The sequence below is a fragment of the Notolepis coatsorum genome (assembly GCF_963971535.1).
Source record: "Notolepis coatsorum genome assembly, chromosome: 1".
In the NCBI taxonomy this organism is placed as follows: domain Eukaryota; kingdom Metazoa; phylum Chordata; class Actinopteri; order Aulopiformes; family Paralepididae; genus Notolepis; species Notolepis coatsorum.
Window position 1 is genome coordinate 127,384,944 of NC_140165.1, and position 12,101 is coordinate 127,397,044.

The following is a 12,101-nucleotide window of genomic DNA, read 5'->3' on the forward strand; positions in this document are numbered from 1 at the left end:
GATGCAATACATGTATAGTAAATATGTTTTGTACATTCACTATCCTTTATTGTTCCAAGTATACTGTATGTATGCCCTGCTCATTAAAACATGAATATACACATGGTCATTAAAACATGAATGTACACATGGTCATTAAAATATGAATATACACATGGTCATTAAAACATGAATGTACACATGGTCATTAAAACATGAATGTACACATGGTCATTAAAACATGAATATACACATAGTCATTAAAACACGAATATACACATGAATGTATTGAACGTCTATATTATGTAGAGTGACATGTATAGTCTATCTATTGCATGTATTGCACTGTCCCTGTGGGGTCAACAGTCTCCTCTGAAACTCTGAAAGTGACAATGTGCATTTCTGGCACCTGCTGGTCACAAGAGGTACCGTCTGTGTTTTCAATACATTTCCCATGAGCCTCTTTGCTCCGTTGCCCCCATGTGTTCTTGGTGGTTGAGGTGGCTGCATATTTGTTTTCCATTGTTGCAAAAAATACCCTGTATTCTGTGCAGGAAGAAACGATCGCATCTTGTATACTTCTGGTATTGCGAGAAGGCCGATTATGCCACGTCTCACCAGACCATTTGAGTGGCGTGTTGAAGCGCTGGTGGTCTCAGTTTGCTTTGTACACACTCCAGAACTTGATTAACTAATAGAAGAAAATACACATTGTTGCTTTAGGTTGCTGCGTCTCTGCCCCAAGATACATTCTTGTAGATTTATTGCAGTATTTGCGATTGTGAATATGGAAGGTACACTTGTAGGGAAACTACAAACTATTGTTTCTCACCTTGAGGACTCTAGTCTGTTCCTTGAACTCCTCGTCCTCATCCGAGTCTGCGTCGGGTAGCTGGTAAATCTTGATCCCATGTTCTGCAATCTCATCCAGGACCTGAGAAACCATGGAAACACAAGATGAACCAACACAGGGTCACAAACCCACCATGACTGCCTGACATTTCCTCAGGTCATAGGTCACCCCCCCACCGCCACCCTCCCTCTGAGCACCTTAACAATGTCACTGTAGATGGCACCCAAAGGTCAGACTCTGAGCTAAAAAGTGACATCCACTCAAGTAATTCCTAACCCAACCATCTACAAAGTCTTCTAACTATCTACAAAGTATTCTAACCATCTACAAAGTATTCTAACCATCTATAAAGTATTCTAGTGTTATAACCATCTACACAGTATTCTAGTCTTCTAAATATCTACAAGGTATTATAGTGTTATAACCATCTACACAGTATTCTAGTGTTATAACCATATATAAAGTATTCTAGTGTTCTAACCATCTATAAAGTATTCCAGTGTTAACCATCTATAACGTATTCCAGTGTTATAACCATCTATAAAGTATTCTAGTGTTATAACCATCTATAACGTATTCTAGTGTTATAACCATCTATAAAGTATTCTAGTGTTCTAACCATCTACAAAGTATTATAGTGTTATAACCATCTACAAAGTATTCTAGTGTTCTAACCATCTAAAAAGTATTCTAGTGTTCTAACCATCTAAAAAGTATTATAGTGTTCTAACCATCTACAAAGTATTCTAGTGTTATAACCATCTATAAAGTATTCTAGTGTTATAACCATCTATAAAGTATTATAGTGTCATAACCATCTATAAAGTATTCTAGTGTTCTAACCATCTACAAAGTATTATAGTGTTATAACCATCTACAAAGTATTCTAGTGTTCTAACCATCTATAAAGTATTCTTGTGTTATAACCATCTACAAAGTATTCTAGTGTTATAACCATCTATAAAGTATTCCAGTGTTATAACCATCTATAAAGTATTCCAGTGTTATAACCATCTATAAAGTATTCTAGTGTTATAACCATCTATAAAGTATTCTAGTGTTATAACCATCTATAAAGTATTCTAGTGTTCTAACCATCTACAAAGTATTATAGTGTTATAACCAGCTACAAAGTATTCTAGTGTTATAACCATCTATAAAGTATTCTAGTGTTATAACCATCTACAAAGTATTCTAGTGTTCTAACTATCTACAAAGTATTATAGTGTTATAACCATCTACAAAGTATTCTAGTGTTATAACCATCTATAAAGTATTCTGGTGTTATAACCATCTACAACATATTCTAGTGTTATAACCATCAACAAAGTCTTCTAACCATCTACATACAAATTATTCTAGTGTTCTAACCATATATAAAGTATTCTAGTGTTCTAACCATATAAAGTATTCTAACTATCTACAAAGTATTATAATCAAGTCTTTTGATCTCCTAACCATCTACAGTTTTCTAAACATTACAATATCCCCCACTAACAACTCTTAAAAAGAATTCCTCATTCATTCTAAAAAGTTCTCTCATGTTCATGTTTTGTGTGCAAGCCTCGCCGACAAAACTCAGATTTACTGTAATCCCAACACAAATTACAGTCAACAACATGCATCCCCAAAGCTCTTTATTGGCCAGGGTACAAGTTCCAATTCAGTCGGACATTAATTTCCCAAACTACTAAACAACTTTGGAGCCAGGTAGAATACTGCCGCATTGCCCCAGAACAATCAATGAGTTTGAATATGTAATCAGAGGGCACTGAATCCTTGTGTTCTGTTAATTACGACCAAATGAAATGATGTAGATGAAAAAATCTATTTTTTCATCTACATCATTTCTTTGAGCTGTAATTGAACCAACACCAGGACATCACGGGAGGACACACTTGTGATATGTGTGAGAAAGTAAATCGGCGTTGTTAAGTGCCCCTTTGAGTACAGTACTCGAGTAAAAACTCTTTACTGTCCACCACTGCATGGAATCCACAAGAGAGACGGGGTGAGACAGGTGAGACGTGTGTGGTGCGCCTATGTGCACGTGCGCGTGTTCGTTTGTAAAGTTCCTACCCCCCTCCTTTCTTCGGAGGCCCCACCGGTGAAGAAACAAGTAGAAACAAAGGCGCTTTCTTCAGCAGTATCTAGGGGACAGCTGTCGAGTATTTATTATTCCAAACATCAAAAGGTGCATTTTCCCTTTGTTTCCTCCAGCCCAGATTTGTCTAAATTCACAATGTGTCCTTATGTAATGGAGCCAGTTTTCCTGACTTTTTGCCCGCTTTCATGTGATCTATAAACAGGGGACGGTCAGGGTGAGTCAGCCAGGAGCCTGGGAAGTGACCGCAGGTTTTCCTACCGAGCGGGCTACTGTTCGAGTCCCCTGTTATGGCTGCCACTTGTTTTCTCAGCGTGCTCCGCGCAGAGAGTGTGTGTGAGATAGAGTGCGTAGGGAGAGAAGGGGTATTGTTACCAAGCTGATCCGAAAACAAACACTGCGCGGGACTTGGGAGGAGAGAGCGTGACTTAGGACCAGCACTTCTGTCTACCGCTTTTGCGTGCACACACATGCACACGCACACGCACACATGCACACACACACACACACACACACACACACGAACACATATATACAAAAGGCCTGCAGATCTGTTGAACGAGGGACTGGATAAACATCACTTTGGTGGAGCAGAACATAGTTGGTTTTGGGAAACATTACAAAGAGTGGGAAAATAAACACATATCAGAGACAATGGCAGGAAAAAAGAAACAAACAACAAAAGTGGTTACGCGAATGCGGAGGGAAATGGGACAAAATGCTGTGAAAAGTGAGAAAAGCTTTTCAGAGTTTGCATTAAGATAGAAAAACGACAGCACTGTGGAGACCTCACGCTGGATTAACTAACCACCGACACAAACTATCCAGAAACAACCAGCCAGAGCACAGCCATCAGTTGTGTTGTCAGCCATCATCTGTTTCCAGACCTTGCCAAGCCAAAAGCTGCTAATGTTTATTTACCTGGAGCGATGTGCTCTGTAACAGGTATTTAGCGCAGCCTGACGACTATAATCAGCACCTCTCTGGGACGATCAGATGTCCAAATTATTGCCTACTCTAAATCCCTGTTGTCTCTCATACTGGTTTCATGTAAATAATGTCGGCCTAATCCTGCACCAGTCGCTTCCCTGCTGTGGTGTTGGCACAGAGACGTTGTTGGCACTGGGAGCCATTTTAATTTTATGACCATCCTGTTGTAAATGGAGTACATTACACCTCTCTCACCACCCCCCCCATGATTGACTGTCCAGGTCCAAGCAGAGGCAGAGTAAGAAAAACTAAACAATGCCACACAGGACACTACCTAGCTATTTATTACAATAGGAAGTCAAACATTTATAGTTTAGGTTTCTGGCTTATATGATCAAATGTGTAGCGGCGTTTCTGGAAATACGCCCTCGTGTTTTTTGGCACAAACTGTAAGGATGGGGGCGTCGTCCATTTAAAAAAAGGTCAGTAAGTGAACCGAGGAGCGGGCAGCGATAAATCATTCCGTTAACACACTGGAGGACTTTCAGTTCATACATGTTCATTTCAGGCTCCAAGCCGCCACCAAGTCAGAGTAGTGACTGAACATAGTGGTTAGGCCGAACCCAAATATAGCATACCTGCGTGTCTATACATAGCTGTAATTGCACTGGGAAAATTCTGGGAGACATAACTAAGCAGTTTTTGGGAAATTACACAGTAGGTCTAACCAAAACCTCCCCATCACAATGAAACGAGGTAAACCCCTCATTACAGGGGATCAAACATTTCAGCACATCACCCTGCCACGGGAATAATATTTTCCTGTGGTTTTACACTCATTCTTAGGGAGAAAATGGCCACAAACTGAACCCACGCAAATATCACTACCACTAATACACCTACAATGCAACCAGGAATCCAATCTGTTGAAAACAAATGTCAAAGAAAGACCAAGTAAAGAGCAACAATGTGGAGGGGATTGCACTGCAGTCGTCAGTCGACACTATATATAGAATGAGATCAGACACACATGATGGCTCAGCCACAGGCAATAATACCACACAGACAGACAGACACAAACATGTTTTTAATTTATGTCCACGTACTGTATCTAAACAGGCAAGGGACAGAAAGAATGAATGATATCCTCAGACCTTTCAGTTACTTGTGGGCTCAGCTTACAGCAGGGCTGCTGGGTATTGTTGGAAAATGTTCAATAACACCACCAATACCCTGCATTTGATACCAATATCACAACAATAACACCAATACCCTGCATTTGATACCAATATCACAACAATAACACCAATACCCTGCATTTGATACCAATATCACGACAATAACACCAACACCTTGCATTTGAAACCAATATCACAACAATTAATAATACCAACACCTTGCATTTGATACCATATCACAACAATAATACCAACACCTTGCATTTGATACCAATATTATCATGACGATAACACCAATACAATGCATTTGATACCAATATCACAACAATAACACCAATACCCTGCATTTGATACCAATATCATGACAATAACACGAACACCTTGCATTTGATCCAATATCACGACAATAACACCAACACCTTGCATTTGATACCAATATCACGACAATAACACCAACACCCCTTGCATTTGATACCAATATCACAACAATAACACCAATACCCTGCATTTGATACCAATACCAGATCAATAACCTGTGTATAGTGCAGGTGTACCAAGCATTCTTATTGGTGAAGGCAGGCCTTGCAAGCTGGAGGCCTGGCGAGGCAATAACTATAAGGTGAATGTACCTTGTCAATCAAGTCATGTTGGGATACAATAATGACGGTAGTGATTTGTTTTGACAATTAAAGTATTGAATATTGGTATAGTTTTTCCTCACCATTCAATACCGGGGTAGTACTGATTTGATCAGTTGATTATTGATTGTCATATCAGCACAATTAGGTGGAGTCCGCTTCACTCTCAAGATATACTGTATAAGATTCAAATATTTCAACACAGGGCGGCCGGGTAGCGCAGTGGACTAAGCGTCTGTCTACCACCACAGAGCCAGTGGGATCGAATCCGGCTGTGGTGCCTCCGGCTTGGCCGACCGTCCATACTAACACAATTGGCAGTGTTAGTGGGTGGGAAGCCGGCGTGGGTGGGTCCTGGTCGTTGTAAACAGCGACTCCTACAGTTCGGTCGGGGCGCCTGCACAGCAAGGGAAGGATCTGGGAGAGGTAGTGTGACCTTCCACACGTTACACTCTCCCAGTGAGAGTCCGCGCTGCCAGGTGAAAAGAAGCGGTGGGCTGGGTACACATGTGTCGGAGGAAGCATGGGATAGTCTCCGCCCTCCCAGACCAACGGTAGGGGGTAGAGTGCGCAACGACCAGGAAGGGGGATTGGGAATTGGCATAATGACTAACAATGGGATGGGAGAAAAATGGAAAAAGATAATTAAAAAAAGAAAAAGAAAATATTTCAACACATACAGTAAAGTTCAACACAGCCTGGCTGCCCAATACAGAATCCTGATAGTCGTTTGGCCCTTTTCTTTATGAGGCCTGGCATCTTCAAGCTACTAACCAGAAGTCTATGGACATGGACCAAGGCAGCCAAATATCAACATCATTAGCCTACAGTAGCGGTTCTCAAACTACGGGTCGCGCATTGTCAAGTTAAAAAAAATTATAATAATATTTTGGCTAAATATGCCTTGTTTTATAAATGTGTATTGATAACATAGTGCTGTAATTAAATGTTCTAATAAATATGCATGATCAAGTTCAACGTGTGCTTTTATTTTGATATTCCTTAATTCCACGTTGAAATTACACGATACATTAACACTTTCCGTGCCAGCCGTGCCAGTCCTATTAACCCTGTTGCGTGCCACCGCTCAATTCAATGACAGAGATCTCACATTTGTGAACGCATAAACTATATTTTAAATTATGGCTATGTGTCTAATACGACCGTCGCTTATCAATGACTTGTTTGCAGTCAACATTGTCGAAATGGATTTTTTTTTTTTTTTTTTTTTTTAATAATCGGTTAATTTCCGCTTTATACCATTTTTAAAAATGCTTGTTTTTTGAAACTTTCAGAAAAAAAAAGATTCTGCAGGAATCGCGCTTTACTGTAATACACAAAAGACGTTGTCATTTTTCTGCCTATTTATGAATCGTTTTCAAATAAACGCTAGATTATCGATAGTATATGTGTACTTATGCACGCTTATTTCCTGATCAGCTACACACTCACAGCCACATACACACATAGGGGACACGTTAATATATAGGTGAAAACAGCTCTGATTATCCCAATACTGGTAAAATAGATTCCTTACCTCAGATCAGATGTTCTCCAAAAAGATTATTCCAATTCCTGATCGCCATTCCAAATATCGATCGCGTTTATTGATCCAACGCTGGGTGGTCAAAAGACATATTCCACGCTGTTCTGATGGTGGGCAATGACTGGGATCGTCTCCGGTTACTTGCCTGACCAGTAAAATGTGGAATCCGGACTCTTTTTCCCCCATGCGTTTCAACTGACGGCGAGGACTCTCACTGGGGGAGTGTAACGCGTGGGAGGATCACACTACCTCCCCCAGATCCCTTCCCTGCTGAGCAGGCCCCCCCGACCGACCAGTATGAGTCGCTGTTTACAATGACCAGGAGACATACCCCACCGGCTTCCCACCCGCTAACACTGTCAATTGTGTTAGTAGGGACGACTGACCAAGCCGGAGGTACCGCTGACAGCTGGATTCGATCCCAGTGTCTCTGTGGTGGTAGGCGAGCGCTTAGTCCGCTGCGCTACCCAGCTACCCACGGTATGGATGTCACGGTTTGGTACATCCAGCCATACGACGAATACGTCTCATACAACACTAGGTGAAACTAGGGTTGCACATTTTCAAATGTATGCTCAATATCTTTACTATACTTTACACTGGCTTACTAACAGTCTTAACACAGAAGGTTTATCAAGCTTGTATTGCCACATTTAGATGATTAATAAAACGTTGAAGCTTGTAAAGGCATGAACAAGCCGACAGAACAAATGCATGCACACTCTGCACTCGGCTGTTTCTCCCCTCCCCCCTCCCCCCCTCCCCCCCTCCCCTTACTACAGGTGCCACTGAAACAAAACCAACCATGAATGATACAGTATGTTTGTAACACAGCATATACAATAGGCTGAAAATGTTCATCGTTTTCTTGTTCGCCTAATAATGTTAACCAATGGAAAGACACACACACGCACACCAACTTTCTTCCACGCTACTTTCCAGCTGATCAGAGGTGGAAAAAAAGAAGAAAAAAACACACAAATGTACTTTTGCTGATCTGGACTGGTCCTTTGAGCTCCTCTCCAGTCGAGCTGCTACGGTGTTTAACACACTCGGTGCCAGCCATGCGGTGCGCCTTACCCCCCTTGAATGCCACCACCCACTTCAATGATAGAGCTCTCATATTTGTAAACGCATAAACTATGTCTTAAATTATGGCTATGTGTCTAATACGACCGTCGCTTATCAATGACTTGTTTGCAGTCAACATTGTCGAAATGGATTTTTTTTTTTTTTTTTTTTTTTTAATCGGTTAATTTCCGCTTTATACCATTTTTAAAAATGCTTGTTTTTTGAAACTTTCAGAAAAAAAAAGATTCTGCAGGAATCGCGCTTTACTGTAATACACAAAAGACGTTGTCATTTTTCTGCCTATTTATGAATCGTTTTCAAATAAACGCTAGATTATCGATAGTATATGTGTACTTATGCACGCTTATTTCCTGATCAGCTACACACTCACAGCCACATACACACATAGGGGACACGTTAATATATAGGTGAAAACAGCTCTGATTATCCCAATACTGGTAAAATAGATTCCTTACCTCAGATCAGATGTTCTCCAAAAAGATTATTCCAATTCCTGATCGCCATTCCAAATATCGATCGCGTTTATTGATCCAACGCTGGGTGGTCAAAAGACATATTCCACGCTGTTCTGATGGTGGGCAATGACTGGGATCGTCTCCGGTTACTTGCCTGACCAGTAAAATGTGGAATCCGGACTCTTTTTCCCCCATGCGTTTCATTCAATCCAATCCAATGGGGTGCAGTACCATCCGGAGAGACGATAGGGGGCGGTATTTTCCCTGTTCAAGCTCAGACAGATCCCCACTGGTAACGTGAGGCTATATTGATGAAATATGAATGGAAATCGCCAATAAAAAAATAACGATTAAACGATGAGATTTCTCGTTGTTGGCACTCAGCGGTTGGCATGAACTAACAAGCTTTCTCATTGTTGGCACTGAAAGTGTTAAGTGTGGGGTCGCCAAAAAATATATGGTGGTATAAAAAAGTTTGAGAACCCCTGGCCTACAGTAAAGGCCTTTGACATGAGAGGGCTTGTTCCATATACAGGCCAAATGGACCACCCATCTACACACGCAGTGTAGTCAGGCTATCACTGCTTCCATCGTGGTCTTTTCTGTGTGTCCGTTACACTACAATCCTATGAGGGAACAATACTTGGAAGTGAAAATATGTACCAAAACACTCTTAGAGAAAACAATCCAAAAAGTAATCAAATGGCATCTCTAAACTAAGGAGGGGACCGAGGGAGGGGGGGAGGAGGACATGGCGAAGGCGGGCCTGGAAATCTTTTACATAATCTTTACGTAACCTTATAGCCTGCCAACCCCAACAACACGGCGGGTACAGGGCTGATATGGCGCTGCTAACATGAAGGGTAGCTTACACAGGCTCTCCCCAGGGCACCGGACTGACATGAAAAGAAAACGCCAAGTCTTCGTTAGATTCCCCCTCAGAAGAAAAAAAAAACACACTTTTGATTCCCCAAACTTAATTTGCGAACCTTAAAGACCCATGAGAAAAAATGCTTCTCTCTCGCCAGGGAACGTCTCTGGACTAAACCCTCTCTCTCTTGCCTGCAGGGAGTGTGTGTGTGTGTGTGGGGGGGGGTATGAGTGCATGTGCGCGTGCGTGTGTGTGTACTCTTTTACTTCTATCCTTGTGAGGACCAAATGTGCCTACAAGGATAGAAAACCGAGATAAATCTGTAAAAGACATTTTGGTCGGTCCTCACTATGTACCTACAGTATACAGGGTTCAGGGTTATGGTTTAGGATTAGGATAAAGTAAGGGTTAAGATTAGGGTGAGTGGGCTAGGGAATGTGGTGAATAGTCCTCACAAGTATAGACATAGTTTGTGTGTTTTCTCCATGTGAGCACTTATGTGTAACATAGAGCTTCGTACCTCCAGGAGGGAGGGGGGGCAGTAGGGCCAGGGTGTGGCTCCTGGACCGTGAGCCTCCAGGCCTCTCAAACAGCAGGGCTCTATAACACTTTATACTTATTATCAGTAAAAAACAAGAAGATGTTGCGACTTCTACAGAAAAGCAGACATGCAAGCATGCATATACACACACACACACACACACACAAGATGTATTCACTCAAGAGTTGGGGGGGCTCTGATTGAGTAATGAGTAATGACGGAACTGGACCGGACCAGAACAGCTGGATTTGACCCAGCAGGAGGCACTAAGAGGGAGGAGGCAACTACCGTAACCATGGTAACCTAAGGCATTATATGAACAGGAGACATCCCCTCTCCCCCTGTCTGGACTGAGTATTAGTACAGTTTAGACCACCCACCTCTCCCCCCCTCTCTCTCCCTCTCTCTCTCTCTGTCTGATCAAAGAGTGTAGAGCACTACAATAAGCCCATTGTAATCAAGTGTTTAAGCTAGCTTTACAAAAGGACAGTGTGAGTTTAGGATTTCGAGCGCTGATTACCTTTTGTGGCTTGGTCTTGTAAGCAAAATGCAGTTTCTGGGAAAAGTACTGTAAAAACTATACCAAACATAATACATGATCATGGTTATTAAATCAACAGCTTTAAGTGAATGATTACCACAACATGGTCCTGAGTAGGGGTGAATATTGAATCAGTTATTGTAATACTTGCTCTTGTATTGTGATTTTTTCCTCCACTGCTTTTTGCCTTTCTACCTTGTTTCTCCCATCCTCCAATTTTGTCATTATGCCAATTACCCCCTAGTTGTTGTGCTGCTCTACTGTCGGTCTGGGGAGGGTGTAGACTACCACATGCTGCCAGTCTGGAGAGGGTGTGTAGACCACCACATGCTGCCCTACTGTCGGTCTGGGGAGAGTGTAGACTACCACATGCTGCCCTACTGTTAGTCTGGGGAGGGTGTAGACTACCACATGCTGCCCTACTGTCGGTCTGGGGAGGGTGTAGACCACCACATGCTGCCCTACGGTCGGTCTGGGGAGGGTGTAGACTACCACATGCTGCCCTACTGTCGGTCTGGGGAGGGTGTAGACTACCACATGCTGCCCTACTGTTGGTCTGGGGAGGGTGTAGACCACCACATGCTGCCCTACGGTCGGTCTGGGGAGGGTGTAGACCACCACATGCTGCCCTACGGTCGGTCTGGGGAGGGTGTAGACTACCACATGCTGCCCTACTGTCAGTCTGGGGAGGGTGTAGACTACCACATGCTGCCCTACTGTCGGTCTGGAGAGGGTGTAGACAACCAAGTTCAAGTTTCTTTATTAGTTGTCAGTCATACAGAAGTACAGAATACTTTTATACAAAATGCTTCTTTCTGTTACGCTCCAGAGACTGTGCTAGACAAAAATAGATAAGTATAAAATAAGTATAGCAAGTATAAAATAGAAGTCAGTACGTAGACAAAAGTGTTCAGTATATACATACAATGTACAATGCAGAGTAGAAGTAACTGAGTTACAATACACTATACAGTACAAAGCAGAAATGGGATGAGGTACAATTTACAGTAAGGTGTAATGAGGTATGGGTTGTAGTGCAAATTCTTTACCAATAAATATAAAGTGTGTTTAGGTGTTCTAAAGTGGGTAAAGTGGGTGCTGCAGTGAGTTGTTTGTTTAAAGTGAGTGTGTGCGTGTGGATGTGTGTGCTGTGAGTGCATTTGATGGTTGTTACATAGTGTTAGTCATTTAGCATTCTGATGGCCTGAGTGATTGATTGATTGAAAACTTTATTAACAGATTGCAGAATGGGTACAGTACAGTACAGCTCAATACATACAATTGTTAAGGGGATGCAGACCAGAGAAAGACTTTCGTCTTGTTTACATCAGGGTCCCCCATTTTCAATTCATCGTAGCATAATGACATACATG

General features: G+C 42.0%; 1 protein-coding gene across 1 annotated transcript in view; it reads right to left on the reverse strand.

Annotated features, from left to right (window-relative positions):
- LOC311240141 (septin-2) overlaps positions 1 to 12,101 on the reverse strand; it is an 85,858-nt gene that overhangs the window by 15,576 nt on the left and 58,181 nt on the right. Inside the window, exon 8 of the mRNA XM_084328679.1 lies at positions 812 to 913. Within this exon, the coding sequence (XP_084184805.1) occupies positions 812 to 913 (102 nt within the window). The remainder of the gene's footprint in view (positions 1 to 811; positions 914 to 12,101) is intronic.